Here is a 22261-nt window from a genome sequence, read left to right on the forward strand (position 1 = left end):
ATTCATTTCAGTCGTGATCGATGTTGAAGAAATGAGCTATTTTGAACAGAAATGCACAACATGTGAAGAAACTTGCGTGTCCAAATTATCAGTGACTGTTGTGCATTTCTTTTGACAACCATGCAGGTCCACTCAGAATACCGTTAGTTATTATAGCGCAAATTACAATATTTTACATAATAATTGCTTGTATCACTTATTCGCCAAATCCTGCAGCGAAAGCCTGCAGAGATTCTGCTCAGTTCCTGGCAGGTGTTCGACTCTTTAGTGACTGTTTGAGCTACACGCAACAGTTGGAAGGGCGCCTTAATGCTCCGAGATAAAAACAACCCGTCCACCATGACTTTACAGAAGCCAGCCGGGCGGCACCGACGTCTGAGTACCAAGTAGCTTTGGTGGAAGTACTGTTTGTATCTGTTACCCTGCAGCGTGTCCTTGGAGGGCAACACGACTTTTCTCCGTCGTCTCTGGTCATGTAGCTTTTCCACAATTAGAAGAAACAAAACAAAACAGACTATTTTTCGTGCGGCGAAGAAGTTGTGTGCATGTGATAAGCTGCAGTAAAATGGTGAAATCAAGAAGGAAAATCTTTTGCTGTTGAAACCTCAACTACTGAGCAACGTGAGCACGACTCTTTTACAACGAAAGACACTATGAGGATTCATTTTGGCCTCATTTGGTCACACACTCCTGCGGGTATTCACCATTTCACCATACAGTTGACACAAGTTTGGGACATAGAAGAGGAAGCTGCTGCTCTGATTATCATTGTTGACTCTTTTCCCTCCCTATTATTATTATTATTTTTAACTTTCTTTAAATGAGAAAATTCTTCTCCTCAACCTGAACTCAGCTTTGTGTGGTTAACCGTGAGCTGCTCTCACCTTTTATGTTGCTTTACATTTAAACCACGTTTTACTGACGCGCTCGAGGTCATAAGTGACATTTCTAACTGCCCCGACATGAGACCGACATGTAAGGCTCTCATCACGTTTGTGCAACATGTGACAGGTGCGGTTCTAATCACGTGATGATGTAAAGACCCATAAATGAAGAGCTGTCACACACAAGCATCAAAACAAAACAATCCTGTCACTCCTCGGTCACAAACCAGAACAGTATACTTACTACCACAATGTCATTACCACAGTTTACCATTACAATATGTCATATTGCGTGGTCAATGGCAAGATGTGGTGGTGAATGAATGGGCGTACAAATTACACACAAACACACACACGCACACACTCTCATACACACACACACACACACACAAACACATAGATAAACCTCTAGAGGGAGCCGTACTCATCGTTGACAGGAGGAGCAGTCTTGGCCAGAGTCTCTGATGTCTCCAGAACTGGGCCTGAGGGGGGGAGGTCTGCTCCATCTCCATTGGGCAGAGAGGGGGCAGAGGGCGGGCTGTCTAAGCTAATAAGGTCAGCAGCGGGCTGGGAGGGTCTTTCTGTTCCGTTACTCAGCTCTATCTCAAAACCTGGATTTTTGAGCCCCATATCAGGGGTTAGCAAGTCATATATGTCTTGCGGTGATGTGAGGAGATCGTTAAGAACCGGCAACTCAACGCTATCGGCGGCAGGGGGGGGAGGAATGGGTGTGACGGGTAGAGGGGAGAAGACGTCTGCGACTAGAGGGGACGAGTCGTCAGTATCCGGGACTTTAAGAGCACCGTGGATGACTGACTGAGAGTTAGTAGCAGGCGTAGCTTTAGCATCTTTGGCAGTGGGGATGTTATGATCAGCAGTCTGGTCGCCAGGTTTATTGTCATCAAAAGCAGGAAGGCCACGCCCACTGGGATCCCGGGCACTGGTACTGGAATCAGGGTCTGCTTTTGTGGGGGCAGTGGTTGCTATTGTGGAGGCAGTGTGTGCTGGTGTCCCAGTGTCTGGCTGCTTGGGCAGCTGGCTGACTGGCGGGCTCGGAGCAGGTTTCTTGGTGTCTAGAGGGGGGGTAGCAGCAGGGGAGGATGCAGCCAGTGGAGATACAGGGGGGCTACCTTTGGCATTCAGAGCGGCAAGTTTAGGAGAGTGTCTGCGCTTGGGTGGTATTGGGGTCCCAGATTTTTGAGCTTTAGTCCGTTCAGGGGTGCAGGGAGGAGAGGGACTTTTCTCCTGATCTTCCAGGGAGTTACTCCCCCTTTGTTTGACTAACGGGGCGATTTTAGCTTCAACGGTAGAGGTGGAGATGAGGGGAGTCGGCGGGGCCGTGTTCGACTCTGGGGTCGGGGCCAGGGCTGGTATGGGTACGGGTGTCTGCTCGTTGGCCGGGGTGGACAGGCTACAAGTGAGAGTAGTGGTCTCGCTAGAGGGGCTGTCCTGTGCTGGGTCAATAGTTGCAGTGGCAGTGTCAGAGTTGGTGGCTATGGAGGAGAGGGTGTCCAATGCCAGAGCAGCAGTGTAAGCCGCCAGCCTGAGAGAGCAGGGAGAGAACAGAGACACACAGACTAGACACCAGGGTGACTGTGACAGAGGAAGGGTGGCCCGGACGAGCATGCAGAGGGATTAGTTGGCTTTAGAAGTTCACACAAACAGACAAAGCAACTCAAAAACAGCAACCATTAAGCCTATTGAGAAAAAGAAAAGAGGGAGTCATGCTGTGAGTGGACATTAAAGGAAACATCCATCATACACACACCAACATGGAGTATACTGACTAGGAAAGCTCAGGTACTACAAGAAGCACCAATCTTCCTGCAGGAAACTACAGCACAACGCAGAATCACCTCTGAAGGTTAAACAGTACCAGTGACAATCTCATGTAATGTTTCTCCTGATATGAGAGATGAGGTCATAGGACTTGACCACGCTCAAGAGGACCAGAGCCTTTCTGTGTCTTTAACTGGTATTGCTTCAGCCTTGATATAACGAGACAGAAAATCTCCAAACACGGGAGAGTAAAAACTCAAAGTGCAGTAATCCCTCAGAGGGGAATTAAAAACAAAAAGCAACACAGTTTAGTGGACTCCACTCAAGAATATTCGGAACTTTCAAGAATTCAATTAGTGCAGGACGGAAATTCTGTCCAAATGTAATTCTTTGAAGTGGAGTGCAAAGTACGACAGCTAAAAAGACTTGAGCGGCACAAAGGCAGCATCAGCTTCTACTCACTCTGGCTCTGTGAGGGGTGTGGTTTCATTAGGTTCTGTTGGTCCTGCTGCGTTGTGATTGGCTGTGCACTCATCCTCTGTTCTGACTTCCACGATGGGCTCTTTGGATTCGTCTTTCCTGTGGAACGGAGAAACGCAGTCCTTGGTAAAACGATGAGGATATGAAGTCATCAGTTTCCTCCACTACGAGCAGTAAGATCAGGGTAGACAGTTCACTTCTGCTGAGTCATCGTATGCCTATTAAAACAGGCTCACTCGTGTGGACGATGGAGACTTTTGGTGAAACCGCTAACGTGAAATGTAGCACAAATCAATGTGAGATTGATGCAGCTTCCTACTTGTATCGATTTGAATCTGCCTCACTGTGCACATAAGAATATTTGTTCCAAAGCTTTACTTTAACAAACATCATTGACATTTTCCCTGAAATCTACACATCACAAGAACGGCTGCTCTCTATTGATTTGAGTATTTTTGTGTTCTGGCGGATACTGGCTGAGCTGACTATAATGCAGGACTTTGTTTTTTGGTGGAAGCCCTTTCAGCAGTTTTCTCCCGCTCTCCTTTCTCAAACCCAAAGCCTTGCAGCTGGAATTGATAGTTATTTGTTAGGGGAGTAATCGTAAGACCTTCAGGGAAATGCAGGGAGTCACTAATTGAGGTACAAGTCCAGCAGATGAGATAAGGCCAAGCAACAAGAAAACTACAAAAAGATAAATTGGAACAACTTGTTTAAACAACAACAACAACAACAGATACAAGGTGGTGTGACATCATTGGTTTTAAAGCCTGTGTTTTGCTGCCACTTGTCAGTCATGAAGTAGGAAAACCCGAAAACTGTTGTCATCTTTTTAACCATAAATAGGAGACAACATGAAACTAGTCGTTGAAACATGTTCAGTGAGGTGATAAATCAAGAGAAGTTGATTGATTTTCTCATTAACTTCTGCAGAGTCAGACTTCGCCCCCTGCTGGAGATGAAAAAGAATGCAGGATTAAGTTACTTCAGCATTCATCCACTTAAGAGAGTTCTGGCTGTTGGCTTCACTCTCCCAGGTCTGTTTCCACATCCAGGGTTGAGCGCTCATGACAGTGCACACAACACTTCATCTTGTCGTTGTTTTGGGTTTTTTTTTTCAAACTGCATACAAAAACCCTCGGAGGTTATTTTGAAACAAGGACATATTTAAGCCTGCAACAACTTTTTCTTTTAGCCACTTGAGGGCAACACAACAACCTGTATGAACTCAACTCAGTCAGTTACACTGCCAACACATCCAGCAGGCATGGAACTACATGAGCATGAACATGAAGTTATACTTTCAGATTTATACGACTAAAACCATCAAACTCTTTTCTGGTATTTGCTAACTCCTAACGTGAGAGCTCAGCTACTGAATGCTCCACTGTAGCCACCAGATATCTGTCAGGAAAACAAAAACCGTGATCTGAAAGACGTTTCAAATAGAAGCTGAGGGCTGCAGAGCTGGTTGATGCTATAAGACTAGATCCCTTATAATCTAACTTTATAGACTGGAGGAGTTCGTTCAAATTCATATATAAACCATATAATAACCCGTGGCAGACATTCACTGTTGAAATCTGCTCTCCAGGACTTACATGAAGGCGGCCTTGCCCTCCTCTAGGTTGTGTCCTTTGGTTCCGGTTCCTGATTTGCCGCAGAGACACATGATAAGGCCGCACTTGTTCACAAAGTAACAGGTGACGTCCACAGCCAGCAGCAGGAGCACAAACCCTACGACGAGGATCCCTGCCCACAGCATGATGCCCATGTCCAGAGCCCCCTTATCACCCACATCTGTAAGAAACAGAGACGAGGAAGAGAGGGAGGTGAAAAAAACTGTAGCGAGGCAGTGGGACAGAAAGAGCCACCGGGGTAGGAAAATGCTGCTGCTACTACAAATAGTTCAAAAAACTGAAAGAACTCACCTCTACTTGTCACAGAGAAACTTATAAGCAGTGCAACACATTTGTGTCCAGCCTGACTTGTTTTCAGCTACTTTGCATGGTTTCAAATATGAACAGCCACAATCAAGGAGATCCAACCCATTTATTTGGTATTAGAAATAAGAGCAAACCAACAAAGCTTACACTACCTCGCTACATACCCACATGTGACACTTGTGAAAAAATGATCTTTCTTCAGTTTGTCCATTTAAATCATAATTACAGACAGCGGTTAGAAGAATGTGTAGAAACGTTTAACTCGACAACGGCTCACAGGTGATCAAGGTCTGATGGGCAGGTGCGTAAAAGCGCCCTCTGATTATAAATGTAAAAAAACATGGATTTTTATTTTTTTTTTATTTTTTGGAAGACACTGGAAACACACATGCATTAGAAATACGGACATTCATCTTGTAAATAATCTTGTCAAACTGTCCCATTATGATAACACAGTTTCAGTTAGGTGCTTTTCAATCATGTCAAGGTTAGTTGTATCAATCTTTATATACTGTAAACAGAATTGTGTGAGCAGTGTAACAATATAATACAGTCTTCATATACACAGACATGCCGGGCACACAGCAATCACGCTATTTCAATGCAAAAATTATCCTTTTCTTCTAATATAACTTAATTTAATTTAAAACTATGTTCACGAGTGTAAACTGGCACTCCTCTATGTAGTCTAGTACTGACAACTGGCTGTGCTAACACTGCACACAGTGAATCTGTGGGAGGCGGAGGCTTTCCACGGCCTTTGGTTCAGCGCGTCTGTCCTGAAGCTACACAGCACCCTTTTCACACCCATAACAGAGACACATCTGTCATGGACAAAGTCTGTTTTAGGATGTGAAAGCGTCCAGAGAGACAGGCAGGCCAGAGAAAGACAAGCTCTCCTTCTACAGTGATGGTGTGAATTCCCCACGATGCTACGAGAGCAGGAATACAGTGATGGAGGACAGGATGAGTGATACCAAAGTGCATGTCACAGATGAACAGCCTTGAGAGACTGGATGAGGTGGTGGTGGTGGGGGGGCCGCACAACCCCGAACACCAAAATGCACACAGGTCAGGACGAAAATGTTCAAGTGATCCATCACACCAATGTCCACGACCAGGCAAGAGAGCAGGAACATTGAGAGAGAGGTATAACGAGAATATAGGAGAAGAGGGGGAGGGGGAGGGGAGGGGGGGGGTGATGAAAGGAACAAAGAGGAGGGGGAAGGAGAGAGGGGGAGGGGGGAAACAGAGGAAGAGAGAAAGTGAAAATATGTCAGGAAAAAACCAAATGTGAAATAAAAGAAGAAACAGATTTTTTTATATCAAGGGAGAAAAAAATACAGCAGCATCAAAGCAAAAGCGCAGGATGGAGGGGGATCGTGCGGAGTGTATGATGACTCAATGGTGAGTGAGGAGGACGTGTGTGTGAGACTGGAACATGAATTACAACACAGAAGTGAGTGGACATGAGGGTCTGCTACAATGATTCAGCAAAGCAGCATTTAGCACCTAAAGGGAGCCGCGTGGTTTTTGTACTCTTGGTTAAAAACCCCTTCAGCTACAGTTAGGACCTCAAGGTTAATTGGTGGTTATCGAGAGTCAATTTCAAGGCTGCTTCCACACAAGGACGAACTATTCACTCGAAACTGCTATTTTACCAATTAGCTAAACTAAAGAAAATACAATTATTCAGGGGAAATCATTTCATCCTCTGTGGAAACTGCCTGCCCCAGTTCTGCAAGAGCAAACTCAAGCTCATTTACCGAGAGCTGTCAAAACTTTTAAGTGAGAAAATTCAGCCGGAAAATCATTTCTGGCACATTGCTGTCCAGGAAATCTATTTTTTCTGTAGATTTATTTAGTTGTCTTTCGCCTTTCATTGCTAGGGAGGTAAAAATAGGATGTGACGCTCTGGTTCCGAGCTTTGAGTTTTTGCTCCACAGTTTTCCGGGACTTTAGCTGCAGTGAGTGACCTGGGGATGTTTACCTGGGATGGCAGCTGGCTCCGTGGACGTCCTGATGGACATGGTAGCTGGCTGCGACTTGCCCTTCAGATTCACTGCCACCACGTTGACGTTGTACTCCGTATCCCACTCCAACCCGTTCAGAACCACATAATCGCTGCCAATGGGGACCCGCATTTGTGGTTTCCACTCTGGCGCCTGGATCTAAGGGCACACAAATACATAACATAAAAGGTTTCAACTGTGGCAGGACTAGCATTTTTACAGTTGTCAGATCTATGGAGCTGTTTGAACATACTGTCATATCTTCTCAGGTAACTAATTTCATTCGCAAAAAAAAAAAAAAAAGCCTTACTCTTTTCTTGTTTGTCTTTTGTCAGAGGAACAAAAACACGAGCCAATTTTTGACTTAATTTTTTTTTTTTTTAATCTTGTACTCGTATCAAAGCGAAAGCAGATTCATTGTCTGTGTTGTATCCAGTGCCAAACTCACTGGTTTGTAGCGGACAAGATAATGTAAGATGGGTGAGCCGCCGTCATCCTGCTTGATCCAGCTGATTCTGAGGGAGTTGCCGATAGGTTCAAGAGCCCCTTGGATCTTGGGAGGATTGGGATTTCCTACAGGCAGAGCAGTTCCAAGGTTATTTAAAGACTCATTTGTGACGGAGAGGAGAGAGTGAGATGGGTTATTTTACTGGGAGAAGCAGAGGCAGTTCTGTCAGTCTTTGTAGGAACGGAAAATAACAAGGACACTGATCATATACTGAAAGCATGTTGGAGCCTGCCGCTCCCTTTCTTCTTGTCCTTTAAGGTCACTCGCCCGTCTTTCGCTCTCTGAGTTGCTGAGAGACATTACAAGTTCCACATAGCTGGGTGATAGGCCCCTGGTGTCAGTAAATGGACAAACTTCTCTTTTACTGGAAAATTTATAGCATAATAAACAGGTTTGTGTCATACAACTGACTCGAAATCAGTTTCATGTTTAACACTTTACATGAAAGCCTATTTTTCTGGCTGGACCGCTGCAAAGTCAACAGGTTTGCCACTGACTTGCGCCACTGGTTTATTGCTGGCGTGTTGAAGTTTCTCGCAGGCTGTTTCAAAATGAATCCACGCAAACATACAGATGTGATTTCAGGAGTAGTGGGCAAAGCATCACCTGTCTGTCGTGACAACACGAAAGACGCCTCGCAATTGAAGCAAAAGCCTCGTCATGCTTTAACGAGTCGCGTCACGTCACGTCCGTGGAGCAGGTCTTTGTACCCGCTGCAGCAGATCTGTCTATCGTTTAGTTTGAAATCACCAACTAGTGCAACGAACAAGACGATTCAGCGGCAGGGCGGCTGTGATGGGGACCACAGCAGATGAGCACTGCAGGCACTCGCAGTGAAAACACACTGACCACACACAGTCCAGCCATACACTGGGCTCTGATCCAGTCTTGCATTATACATGAGTAAGAATGAATCAGAGGATTTAAGAAGAAAGCTTTAAAAAAAACAAAGCCAACATCAAAAAGGAGGTGCATTCTGGTTAGAGCTTCTATTCTGCCTTGTGTTACAGCTTTTGTCATAAATCTGATGTGGCATGAAGCGGGAAATGAGCGGGACCGTGAGGCTAAAAGGTAAACACGACGGCATGACGAGGTTAGCCGTCGCTGTGAGCGTGAATACGGCACGCTGCTGATGGAGAACCAGAGCAAAGAGCTGAAGGACAAATATTGATTGTGATTGTGTTGTGATGGGAGGAAAGTGGGTTGATTACAGGTTAGATTTATAGCCACCCATCTCTCAGGTAGCTCCCATCTATTCACGCCACGCTGGTGACATCGGACAGTCGGGACTGTTCGACGTCACCGTGAGGACTGCTCTGGCTCTCATTTATCTCGCGGAGGAAGACGTCTACATGACACTACGTTAATAGGTGGATGCTTATTACAAGTCTGCCTAGAAGCGTTAATGGTTAACTGCTGGATTCAACTAGGACTCTTCTTTCAAACGTCTGTTACCTTCTGCAGAATGGAGGGGGTCATCAGCGCCATGCAAGCCAAACAACAGTCACATGAATTGCACACACGAGAGGTTGAAAGGAAAAGAGGACGAAATGACATGAAAAATATAACAGACAACACAACACAGAGAAGCAGAGGACAAAAATGACTTCAAACAGAAAGACATGGAATCATTATTAAAAAGCTCTTTCCACTGTTAAACGTGACATCAGATGGATCTGTGTGGAAGACATCTAACGGCTTAATCTTTTTGACTTCAGAGAATGAATGATTTGCAAGGCAACAGCTTAATCAATGCTGATGGGACTAATCCAAATGCAAACATTCCCAAATTATACAAAATAGCTGGAGCCAGAGGGGAAATGTGCAGCTTTTGAAATGCAAAGATTTGGCTTTGATTCATAATGCTGTTATTTAAGCCAATTAATTCACAAGCTGCAAATTAGATAGAGATTAATATTCATATTTGGATAACTCCCCTTTCAACTCATGGGATGTGGGTGAAATAAGATCTACAGGTTACACACACTAAAAGGAAGTTGCCCACATGATGGGGACGTACTAGGTCACAGTTTCTAGCAGACAAATCCACACTTAACTATGCTGTTACGTTATTATCCAAACGCAGCTCATCAGTCGAGGTGACAGGATAATCTTGCGGGGATAATACACAGCAGTAAAAACTAATTATCTTTTATCGTCACTACAGAACAAACCTGTGTCTTCTGAGAAAAAAGGCAACACACCATCTTGAGACATAAAGGAAAAGATATCAGGCAATCAGAGTCAGTTGTCTGCACAAATGACTACCTGGATCTCCGTAATAACACTTCACTGAGTTTAGCGAGACGGATTCCTGGCATCTTGCACAGGAGAAGAGAAGGTAAAAGCTTTTTATTTAATCATAGTCACATTCAGGGTTCGCGTGTGGCAGAAAGGCTGTTCTGAGACACTGCAATCATGAAGGCGAAATCACTGAAATATGAAATTTAGCAGAATTATTGCCTCTGTTTAGTCAAATTTTTAAAACTCTTGGCTGATGAGGCATAGTTTTCGGAGGAGTTTTTCAACATCTTTTTTTCAATGATTCTTTTCCATTGCCGTGGCTTCACTCTGCATGCGCATGAGACCCCATGGTGTCGTCAATCCGTCTGAAAAGTCGACAATCGGGAAGTTTAAACATCGGCAGCAAAATGATGTCTGCAGGCATTCACAAGAGAAATTTACCATCATAAAATGAATATTTCGACGTTTTCATCTGTTTCCGGTTTACTACTGATCAAAAAGCTCCAAATACATGGAACACATCTGTAACCTCTGCAAGGTCAAGAGTACAAAGAGGGATGATTCAAGATATCAAAGCAGGAAATTGATTATTACTAACACATTTTCCCGCACTGATGGACCAGTGTTGAATCAGGCGCGTGTATTATGAAGCAAACAGGAAGTTGCAGTTTCTTCCTCCAAAAATATCCATCCCCGACCGACAGAGGGGGCTAAAAACCAACGCTAGGATCCACTCACTGCAGGCTTCTCCTTTTGATCAGAGAAGGGAGTTGTCACGCTCTTTTTAGATTCCCATTCATGTCTTGCATGCATGTTATGGTCTAATGAGTCAAATAAAATACTTACAAATCAGTGGATTTGAATTGATTGGGCAATTAGATTGAGTGTGTGATGGAATTAAGTGTCAAATTCCTTGTGCGTAACAGCCAGGTTGTTCTCAGACATCACTATCAATGGCGTCCTCCTCCAGAGAGGCTCCGGTTGCTGTATTTGTGATGAAAAAAAGGGGCATCTGATAAAAGTTGCAAAACTGTGCCGCGTGCGTTACTTACGGACTGGCTCCGTCTTGAAAAACTCGGCAGGGCTACTTTCACCTTCTCCCTTCCCGTTGATGGCTGACAGCTTCACTTCGTAGCTGGTGTCTGGACTCAGGTCTGTGATCGTCACCTCGCTGATGGCGCCTGTTACAAAATCAGAGGCAGAGGCCCCCCCCACCCCTGCTGAGAACACCTTGATCACTTTGACGAGCCGTAAAACAAACCCGTCTCCGGTTCCAAATACACACGCATAATTAATTTCATCACTATTCCATCAAGTAAACACTGATTAGCCAAATTCTCATTTCAGCAATGTTGAAACAACAGATTATTCTATTTAGAGAACAATTGACAGCTGTTTCGGAGCCACTGTCTCACAGATAACTGGACTACAATCTACCCGATAAAGCACTTTCAGGGTTGGGATTATTTTCTACGAATCATAGCAATTTCTGCAAGATTGTATCACAAAAGTACTATAAACACAATTGTTATCACTGTTAATTTGAAGTTTACGTAAAGTAAAACAATACAAATCAAACAAAATCACTTAAAAGTTTCTTTAAAGTGCTCTAAAGTTTCATTGCCCACGAGCAGCAGCATCAGGTTTACTCCCACTTGTTGTCGTACCCTCTTGGACCTCAAACACCTTCTGCATCCAAGGGCCCTGGTCCCGCATCCTCCACTCAGCCTTGTATTTCAGGACGGGGACCCCTCCGGTGGATTCGGGCTCCTGGAACTGCATCTGCGCTGTGGTTGAGAAAGGTCTCACCTCGCTGATGAATGGAGATGATGGCACCTCTGGTAAAGTGAGAAAGTAAAGTGCCATTACAACAAAAACAACAACAACAAAAAGACTATGAGATTGCAGCACACAGACACTGTCAGACTTCATTGTTCTATCACAGTAGCGGAGTCAGAGAGTGAGAGTTCACAGCTCTTATCAGCTGGAAATGAATTTAAAACAGCCTCCTCTTTTTGTAGGAAATCTACGATTCGAGACACTTATGCCATTTTTCCTGCCTTAAGTGCTGCCTAATCTTGACATTATGTCAGTATATAAAAGTCAGGGACGAAAAACATTTAAATGCAGATATGACAGTTCAAGTCGAAGTTGATTCATGAACAGAATAGTGAACAGCTCTCAACTTTTCCACAAGTGAGTGATTTTCCTGAACTTTTGATCTGAGATGGACCTCAACACTGTGCAGCCATCAAAGCAGAACCATCTTTCGAAATAGAGTAAGTATCTAAAATTGCTGGAGTTGAGGGAGACAATAAATCACGCAAAAAGGAAACTTTCCGTGATCTTGTCCTACCTGAAACTTTAGGATTTATAGGGAATAATCTAACTGCAGTGCTGTTGAATCTTGCTTTACATTCTCAATTTTGTCAGGTTTCAGGATCAAAGCCATTTTCTTTTGCGTTACCTAAGAGCATATTTTATAGAACATTCATGAGGTCTGGTGTGAGCGCAGCTGTAAATTAAAGGCAGTGTGTTGCCGCGGTTCTGCTGGGAGTGAAGAATGTGGTGTTTTCAATTCATTTATTTGGGCCTGTTGCTTGAGAGTGGCGTTATCTCTCTGCTCTGCTCTGCTCTCTGTTCTGCTCCTCTGATGTGTCGCTGAGAATACGGTCGATGATATCAGCTGCTGCTGAGTAGAAGTTGCAATGAAATTCTTTAAGTATTATATTACCTCATAATACAAATAAGACAAAATCAATGCACAGCAATGCAATTTAATTTTGCACAGCACTAAGAGAAATCCATCCATCAGCTTCTTTCACAACAACCAGAGTGAAAGAACACTTCATCTAAACATAACATCCAGCTGAATACCGCTCAGTGTAATCTCACATTGTGGTAGACATATTGGTTGAGTTTTCAATATGGCTGAAAAATCTGTTTCTGAAGTCTGGAGCCAGGAAAAAGGCCCCTATTTTTTATTTATTTATTTATTTTTATTTTTTTTTTAATTTTGCAATCGTGTTTCTATCACTGGTTAAATTTCATACCAGTCAGTTTTGATCCTACGTAAGGCATCTTCCTTTCTTAAAATCTGACCGTCTTCCTGTTATTGCTGGGAACAGAGCAGCACTGTGGACGAAGCAGTATCATGACCTACCGGCCTGAACCAGGATGAACTCCTTGGATTCTGTACCCATCTCGTTTGAAGCGGTGCAGTTGTAGCTCCCGAAGTCATTTTCAGACTCGGGGGTTATCTAGAGGAGGAGAGAAAAGAAGCGGTACGTGTAAGAGAAGCTGTGTACCAACACAGATGAGTAAACCTGTGTGTCACACACTCTGAAGGTGACCTTTTTGTTTGGCCATTATAGTATACTATTTATATTTGTTGCCACGAGCTTTCTTTCTGCTGAATAATTCAGATATTTTCTGCCACAGTGTAACTGAAAGAGAACCCTTCACTTCAAGTCCATACTCATGAAATCTTGATGACATGAGGGGCAAGCATATGTGTGGACGCCCGTCTCACACCCCTGCGTGACTGACGTGTGTGTGTGTACCTGCAGGTAGCTTGCTGATAGAGACCTGAAGACCTTTATGTTGGTGGAGTTTGAGTTTGGTAGCGACAGTCCATCTCTCAGCCACACAATAGTTACATCACTGGGATGAGCTTTGACCTCACAGCTGATATTGACAGCGTTTCCCTCCCAGGTATAGACTGCTACCGCGCCCTCGATCTTGGGGGCATCTGGGGAAAGAAATGTGCTAAATGAACACAAATATTCTGTCTAATATTTTAGATTTCTTGGTTTGTCTGGTAACAACGCCTAGGGAGAGGAAATGGATTTATGGGCTTTAGTATACAGAGGCTGACTGATTTATCTGTCATGTGCATTTAAAAAGAAATCAAGAGCCTAAAGATGGACCCTTCAACCGTGTTAGGTACAGTTTGTCCACCAGAGGGTGTGTTTAACATGCTTGGAACATATAAATTAAAGCAGAGATTGGTAAAAAATGGAAGAAGGTTAGGTGGAAGTGCGGCCCTAACACATTTGCTGGTTCGTTTTTACGTGCTGGTGACTGCTGTGGGTCCAGATTCAGGGTCGCAGTAACGAGATCTATCAGAATCATGAAGGATATCACAATAGAGGCAAAACCTTATGGTAAAATATGTGGCTCTTTGACTCCATCAAGTCTTGTTGTCAGCATCAGCTGCGTCCTTTACAGTCGTATAGAGCTACAATCTCAGCCAATTCACCAGCGAACGGATCAGAATGCACCAGCAGATGCCCACGCTACTCAGTGAAACTATGTAATTGTGCTTAATTACACAACAGACACTCACATCGAACCTCCAGATACGCCAGCTGATCGTCCTCTCCGATGGCGCTGCGTGCTGAGCACAGGTAATCGCCAGCGTCTGTGTATTTGACGTCCTTCAGAGTGAGGGAGGACACGCGAGCATCACTCCTCACCACCACATTTCCATCCGGGCTCTGCGTGGAGGCAGATAATGGTTTGGTTTACCTGAATTATTTTCTATGGCCAGATTGCAGATTTACATACGCAAAGAAAAAAACCAGCAGAAACCTGGAAGAAAGTCGTTTAATTTTTAAAATAAAAAGAGACATTACACCAATGAGACATGCACACTCTGTTCAGTGAAGATTTGGAAACATAAGGACACAGTTGACAGTACAGGGGAGCTCATCCATATTTGATGACAGAAGGCACTAGAAACCATCTAGTGCTTTTCACATGGAGTGCTTGGCAACTTGTGAAATATGCTGATGCATGACATGAGACAGCAGAGCATTACCTTACATGCCAGACTTGCACTTAGATACTGATGATGCTGAGAGTTTAATGTTATTTTAGTGTGGTTTTGAACTCTCTGGGTAAACTGCTGGTCATGGCTATTTTTGGAGTAGCCGGTTGAGAGGCTCTCTGAGCCAAAATTTGGCACATGCCCCAGTTTTAGAGATGAAGAGCAGGTCTAGTCACATCTGAACCTGGGGAAATAACAACAGAAAGCTGGCTAATGAGATGTGTAAATGACTTTCCTACTCCAGAGACACCTCCCTCCGTGAAGTGGAAGGATACATATCGACGACAAAGTGCGTCCTCACCTTCAGGTTGACACAACTTCTTATTTGCCTCTTGTTGTAAACTGCAGAGTTGCTGTTGTTGTCAGGCACTAAACGGCTACATTGTTGTTTCAGACAGATTCCCTTTTTAAGAAAGCTGCTCTGCACCAGTACATGATGGATCAAACCAACTATTATAAAGATACTTAACTTTAATTTCCTTTCAATGCTTTAGCATCTGTAGGTGGACTTGACGCTGCCGCTTCTCACGCGGTGTCTCACAGGGATCAGTCTTGGGGACTGATATTTTCCTCTTGCTTGTTTGCTTTTTTTGTACCTGCTTCCTCTTGGACTGATCATCAGTACTTTCAGAATGATCTCAACACGTCTGAAATCTTGTGTATTCTTCCAAAATGCGGCTAAAACCTGTTCAGACTTTTAAAAAAACCCAGGGCACTTTGTTGTAACTTCTTTTTTTTCCCCCATCTTTTTATGCTTGTTGAATGTATTTGATTGTGAAACACTTTCTGATGGATGTCTGTGAAAAGCACTTAAAAACACAACGGTTTTGGATAAAATTTAATTAAAATGCAAATTAAAGAAAATTTAAACTGTTATTTTTGGTAGATTGCATTGCGAACACCTGAAATTCAAATTGAGCAATTTAATTTCTGAACGTGGGAGTTGTTTTCTACACCAGGCGCTGGCGTTTTTGTGAATCGCTCCTTCTAGAAGGTGCTGCAGAGCTGAACATCTAAGCACCTCCTTCGGTTGCTTGCGTGGCCTTGATCCAAGATGCAGACAAAACAATGGCACAGATGCTTTTACACATATTGAATTAGGGCCCAGTCTAGGCATCCATGTAAGAGAAACCCTGGTTAGTTTGTATTCAAATTCAATAGACTAAGCATGTCTGGAGCATTCATTATGCATAATGGGTAGCAGGACCGGGGGGACACTTACATAACACAATACCCTTTTATTCTGACCCCTACGCAGAAAGCATTCTCCCTCAACCCCCCCTTCTGGCTTGTGCATCTTGGCAATATGCCACAGTATGTAAACCATGAGGCCCAAATAATTAATCGAGCTACAATATTGATTTCTGTTTAATGTACAATTCCATGCATTTTCTTCAGTGTTAAATCTTCTCACTCTCCATAAGCCTATATGTACCAGAGGAAGATTATTTGTTGAATCCAGTGAAACACTGGGGTGTTCATGCTTCATTGCAGGGACTGTATTTACATGCACATATTGAGGAGTGTACTTTACATGTCTGCATGGGAACAAGGTGACAAACAGATGTCGAGACTGTGAGCCCACTAATAAATCGAGCCAAACTGACAACAGAGCTCTCTGACAGCTTCTTCAGTGTTGCCAGCAAGAGAAGAAAGACACTCCGTAAAGCCTAAAATTGAGAGTTCACTAAAGACATTCACGCCTCAGTCTTAAGTGACCCAGCCACCACGTAGCTGTACATTCTCCGCAATGCACATTCCCTTTCGCAGCTTGTCAAATAAACCCTCTGCAGCCTACGCATTTGCAACCAACATGCTCAGCACGCCTAAAGCTGATATCATAACTTCTTCCCTCTGCGTCTATAATGGGATTTCTTGCACAGATGCAGTGATGAATTCAGAGTACAGATGGACTTTAACACCACATGGGCTCGGAAAGTGTCTGAGCCATTAACGTAAATCAATCACGATCTGAATAAATACGCCGCTGAGACATCAGAACTATCACGGACTTTGTTTTTGAGGCCACGTATGATACCGTGTTAGGGACAACTAACTTAAAAGTTGAGGGGATTTTGATGGGATCTTAACACTGATAAGTCATCTAAATGATGTTTCAAATGAGCACTCCATCAGTAAACACGCTGAGCGAACCTGAGCACAACATTTCTGATCCAGTTCTTCTATTCACAGTTTTACACAAACCTGGTAATTACTGTCGGCGTGTGCTTTAAGAGGAAGGCTCGGCGCTACCCGCGACAGGGGGTCCTGGGTAGCGCCGAGCCACAACAGTTTTGTCATACTAAACTTGCTGTAATCACAGGTGTGTTCAGTGAATGGATGCAAGCTGTCAAAACACTGTTGGAGAAAAGACCGGCTCTCTTGGTGCGACGTGTTCCCTGCAATTTGAATATAAATTGGGAATGCTATTTAAAGAAGCAGTGGACTAAGAATACACATTGTAGTCCTGACAAAAGTATAAATAACAATAGGAACTCAAATGTTTGATGTTGCGGTTCAAACAATGATGTGTCAGTCATCATAGAGAACCTCTTCGCTTATAAGTTGCTCAACAATTGTCCAAGTTTCTGTTGATGTGAAAACAGAAAAATAAATCACATCAGCCTTGTTCGATTTCCACACATATGTAAAACACATCTGTGTAGTAAGCTGGAGAAAATGGTACGTGGGCAGCTCTTTCTTTTGCCAATTTTTTCCTCTTTTCAAAAATAGTGGCTGGCGATGATACTCTGGGCTGCTGCACAAAGGCTTCTCACATTTCTTCTTATATACATATTCAGTCAGCTAAATAACTGCAGAAATATTGGCGCAGGACCTTGTGAGATATGGAGATGTGGGTGGAGGGACAGAGTTTTATCCCTAAACAAAACTAGTTTAGTGAAAATACGGATCGACAAAAATCTTTGAAAATTCATGGTAACAAAAGTGATTATAAAAATCATATTTAACCGAGCAAATGCTTTGCACTGACTCATAGCCTGACGTGCTGTGTTAAAGATAAGAAAAGGGTGATGCAAGCTATGGATTTTTTTTTTTTTTCCAAAAAAGGATAAAACAGTTTGGCAACAGCATTTTCTACATTGCGTGTTTATACTCTCCCTGGCTTTTACAGTATTTGATCACCAATTTCAATCTGCATCCATCCAGAATTGAATCAGACTCCACTGACATGGAAGACGGATGGGTGAAGGAAAAAGTCATGCATTTAGAATACCTTGTGTTGCTCAGGACGAGTCCATGATGCCTGTAGAGGACAGAGAGAGAACAACAAACAAAAGGCAAAGCAATTCTTAGAAAGTAATCCTTAACCAGGCAAAGCTGGCTTGCTGCACATTGCATGCAAGCATTAAGCATCCAGTGTATTTGCCTTACAACTACAGTACCTGAGCTGAGAGTCTGATGTAGCTAAAAGTCTGCAGATCCAATGTGGGCCATGCTGTGGATTTCCTTAGTACAGGCGTTTATTATGTGACAACAAAGGTTTTTATTTTAAAAGGTAAATATTTTTAGGATCTCCCTGGTGGGTCGTTTTCTCTACTGCGTATTGGAACAGTGCTTCAGTGGAAAGAAGTCTACTGGCATCCCGATAGCACAAATGCTTACAGATAAGAAGGTTATTGCCTTATCGGGAAAGGTGACTCCATTTAACTGCAACAACAGAGATATGTCTGCAGGTTGGCTAAAAGTAGTTTCAGCAATTATCGATTTGCAATCCTTTTCTGAGGAGCAGTCGTCCATGTGATAAATGATGATAATTTAACACTCAATGAAACTAAATGTACTTGGAGATTGTTCCTAAATCTGACCTAAATCAGGAAGTAGCAGCTGGTATCCTGCTCAATCCGGTTATCGAACAACATTTCCTGGGGTTGTCAATAAGCGATGAGGAACTCAAAAGGAAGCAGATTTTTTGTGCCTGTCTGTCTTCGCCCCATGTGAGATCTGGGATGGTTCTTTGCCTACAGGTGGCTGCCGTTTTAAGTCCAGTTTTGAAAGTCAGATCTGCTGCTCTTGATGTTAAAAAACTCAGATGCAAACAGTTTTTTTTGTTTTTTTTTTGCTTTTATGCTCTGACTGAATTTTGATGAGATAAAATTGAAAAGTTATTTATATAAACCGATGAATTGAGAGCCTCATACTGTCAGTGGATCAAGGGCTGGGTTGTTATCCAATGTTGTCATTTACTGGCTCTTCATGAAATCATGTGGTGACAATGTTCATGTGGAGGATTGACAGCTCACTTATTCCGTCTGAATGATTATTTTTGGTCTTAAGCCAAACATCGGTAGAAAGTGGCTGCCGAGCATGAAAAGCAAATCACTGCGAGCCGACTTGAACAATCCTTCGACCCGCGCTGGGCAACAACATGGTATGTCCACTTAGATCACAACCATACTGAAAAGCTCAACTCAACATGACGAAAAAAAGTTTTTCAGGTAGCATGCTCTGCAGATGTCATGATGCTGATGGGGAAATGTTAAGAATGACAATGCGATGGCCCACACAGAGAAAAAATGTTGAAGCATAACAAGCAAAATGGTAAACAGCTGTTTCATCAGGAGCAAGAGCGAGAAAACGTCAAGTCGATAAGTCTACCCAAATGATAACAAAAAATAAAGCTGGATCAAACCATCAACGTTCCCACGTCTCAAGCTGAAGCTCCTTTGTGAGCTGAGCGTCTCGATCGCGTCTCAGAAGGGTTTCTGCTCCGTTCTTGAGATGAAACTCGAGTAGAGCGACATGCAGTAAGGCAGGGGAGCTTCTATCTCGGCGGACGGTTATCCCTGCCGTTGATAGGCATCGACATTTAACAGAACTGGCATAGAGCATAATCAAATATACATTCACACTTATTAATATAACTAGTTGTGGCTTTAAAAAAAAACGAAAACAAAACATCAATACTAACAACCTACATCATAATAGGAAGCCAAATGCCAACCAATATGAAGCCCTTGTGCACGTCAATACTGTTGAGGCTGTGAAACAACTGCACTGTAAGACAGAGAGTCAAGAGTCCACATGAGTTCCGTGAGGACCACAGCAGGGAAAAACAGAACTACTACAGTACTTCTGAATCCTGTTAGCACATCTCAAAGTCCAGCTGAACCAGCATTCTGAAAGGTTGTATCTGCTGTACTGTGACGAGAAAGGCAGGGAATAACGTTGGGAGGGAAGTCATAACAACGTTACGTGAGAAGACAAAAAAATAAAAATTGGATTTTACGTACAGTTGTAAGTTTGCATCAACACTAACACGTTTGTTTTGAATATAGTTGCATGGGTGCACGATGAAACGAAGAGAACATTTTTCCTTCCTGGACTTCACATGCACTACAGGGCAGTTTAAAAGTCACCTCAGACATCAGTGTGGATCTGAGAGCTGGGATTAGATGTAGTCCTTTCTGAGGTCCTGTATTGACCTCTGTTACGATGACCACAGGACACTACAACAGCGCCTGATCCTGAATGACAGGTTGGCTGATACTCTCCTAGGATGAAGCACCACAGCATCAATGTTTAAAATGCTTGTGTCACACAGCCAATATAATACGTTTTACACAACCAGGCCAGAAATCGAGGTTGAGTCAAAATGAAACTGATCATCATGGCAGTAAACAACTCTCGGTTCGTTTAATCTTTCACATCGACCTCCCTAGTTTCATTTCTGTACTATTTGTCTACTTAAACCTAAATCACACTTGCAGGGAACACCTGCTTATCTCTGTCCTTGTGCAGCACACGGTGGCTCAGTGCTAAAACATCAACAAATACCAGATATAAGAGGATGTCACTTTCTCCACCAAGGCGATATTTAGCTTAGCATCACTGGCAAATAATTGCTCACGTGGGGACTCTTAACTTCAGGGAGCAGCAGGTGATCTCAGCTTGTATTAATTTGTCATCCAAATGAGCAGTGTTAACTCTTGCAGGCCGACGAGATTTTTCATTAATCTCGGCACCATCGCAAAATTCAACAACTTTCATGTTTCATCCTACTTTTTATTACATCCTCTAAATTACAAGTAGAGGTGCACTGATCCGGTCATTCCAGTCCCAGCACAGCATACGAGTGTTTTACATTTCAGTGCATTCCGGAGTGATTTATTTGAACTGTTTGTATGGACCGGTGTCGTGTCTCATGTTGTGTTGGGGCAGTTTCCCAGTCCCATGGATCAGTGTGTGGATCTGCGTCATAGTTCTGATAACCAATCAGTGAGCAAAGTCAGCCGACATGTGCGTAACATCAGTATCGAACCTGGATTCTGCTAATCTTGACCCGATATCCCGTCTCTCAATCCATGCAAAAACATGGCGTTTCACCATTTACAACAAACAATTCTCATCAGGCAAGTCATTAGCAAGCTTGAGCTACGATGTTTCATCATCAAGTCACAGCACACACACGTGAGCTGCGCACATTTTTACAAACAGCAGTTGGCTGCGTGTCATCTGGGTGCTGAAAAAAAAAAAATCGATGGCCCAAATCAAACAGGCGAGCTAATCGTGTGGAACATCACCACCTCATCCACACACTTGTCTCCGGCGCTGCCTGTGCAGCGAGTGAGCACTGTATCACTGTCACATGTGTGACAGGTGTTTGTTCAAGACAAAAGGACAGTGAATAAAAGCAGATGCAAGAGCGCAAAACGAAAGACGCCGTAACACAATCAACAATATGGTGACGGTTCCAAAGGGACTTATCATTTCTACACTCCATTGTTCTTCCATTCCATGGAGAATTATCTTCCCGCTTTACTCTGACAAGAATTGTGAAGTGGGCCACGCTGAGAGAGCAGACATACTAATACAAATACACTGAGCAGATAAATCGACAAAACCCTTCCTGTGTTTCATTCACTGGGCCACGATCATGCATATTGTCATCGTTCTGTGTCATTAAACGCTGAGCCAAGGTGCGCTTGCCTGTACAACACAGACGAGCGTTTTCGTGAAGAAACCCTTACATCATCACACTAGTGAGCGAACAGGCGCTGTGCTGTAAATCTGGAGCCTTTTGTGTTTAGAGACAACAATGCTCTCTCTGCACTGGCAAGCAACACTTCCAGCCTGCCTCCGTCTCCACTGTCCTGCTGAAACCGCTGACCAATACGACAATCAAGTGCACATGTTCTTTCAGGAACTTATCAGTGTCAGAATTGTTATTAATTTCTTTGGCAGGTATGATGGGGAGAAAAAAAAGAAGCTTTTAAGTGGTTTCAATAAGCAGAAAAACAGAAACTGCAGATATGTGCTGTCAGACAATCAACTGCAAATATTAATAGGTTTATAATCAAACTTATTTCCTCTGCACTGCTCAAAAACTCCAGATAATTGCGCTTTGAAAACTATGAATCAAGCGGAATGTTGAATATGTAATAAAATAACCAAAACAGTCATTATGTAGATAATGTACAAAGCATGAATAAATAATTAATTTACATTTCTAGTTATTAAAACGGGCACATTTATCTAGACAAATTTGCAACAAAGCATTTTATAAGACTGACACAACCACCTAGTGCAATAATAGTCAGACAAATAAATAGGAAAAA

At 43.2% G+C, this 22261-nt stretch overlaps 2 protein-coding genes across 7 annotated transcripts in view; one reads left to right on the forward strand and one right to left on the reverse strand.

Moving 5' to 3' along the window:
- The window catches only part of cadm1b (cell adhesion molecule 1b), a 273072-nt gene that overhangs the window by 41401 nt on the left and 209410 nt on the right, over positions 1 to 22261 (forward strand). The window lies entirely within an intron of this gene.
- The window catches only part of ncam1b (neural cell adhesion molecule 1b), a 66942-nt gene that overhangs the window by 2690 nt on the left and 41991 nt on the right, over positions 1 to 22261 (reverse strand). For 4 of the 6 annotated variants that reach the window (XM_086216671.1, XM_086216668.1, XM_086216666.1 and 1 more), the window contains 11 exons: positions 17920 to 17949; positions 14202 to 14352; positions 13417 to 13604; positions 13017 to 13113; positions 11521 to 11691; positions 10906 to 11034; positions 7550 to 7674; positions 7080 to 7260; positions 4745 to 4943; positions 3126 to 3242; positions 1309 to 2427 (listed from right to left, as the gene is read on the reverse strand). In XM_086216671.1, the coding sequence (XP_086072797.1) occupies positions 1309 to 2427; positions 3126 to 3242; positions 4745 to 4943; positions 7080 to 7260; positions 7550 to 7674; positions 10906 to 11034; positions 11521 to 11691; positions 13017 to 13113; positions 13417 to 13604; positions 14202 to 14352; positions 17920 to 17949 (2507 nt within the window). Of the gene's footprint in view, positions 1 to 1290; positions 2428 to 3125; positions 3243 to 4744; positions 4944 to 7079; positions 7261 to 7549; positions 7675 to 10905; positions 11035 to 11520; positions 11692 to 13016; positions 13114 to 13416; positions 13605 to 14201; positions 14353 to 17919; positions 17950 to 22261 lie in introns of all 6 variants that reach the window. The other 2 variants (XM_086216670.1, XM_086216669.1) reach the window with 2 other exon arrangements.

This window comes from Aulostomus chinensis, chromosome 10 (genome assembly GCF_037954235.1).
Source record: "Aulostomus chinensis isolate RoL2024-O1b breed Wild chromosome 10, RoL_Achi_v1.0, whole genome shotgun sequence".
Taxonomy (NCBI): Eukaryota; Metazoa; Chordata; class Actinopteri; order Syngnathiformes; family Aulostomidae; genus Aulostomus; species Aulostomus chinensis.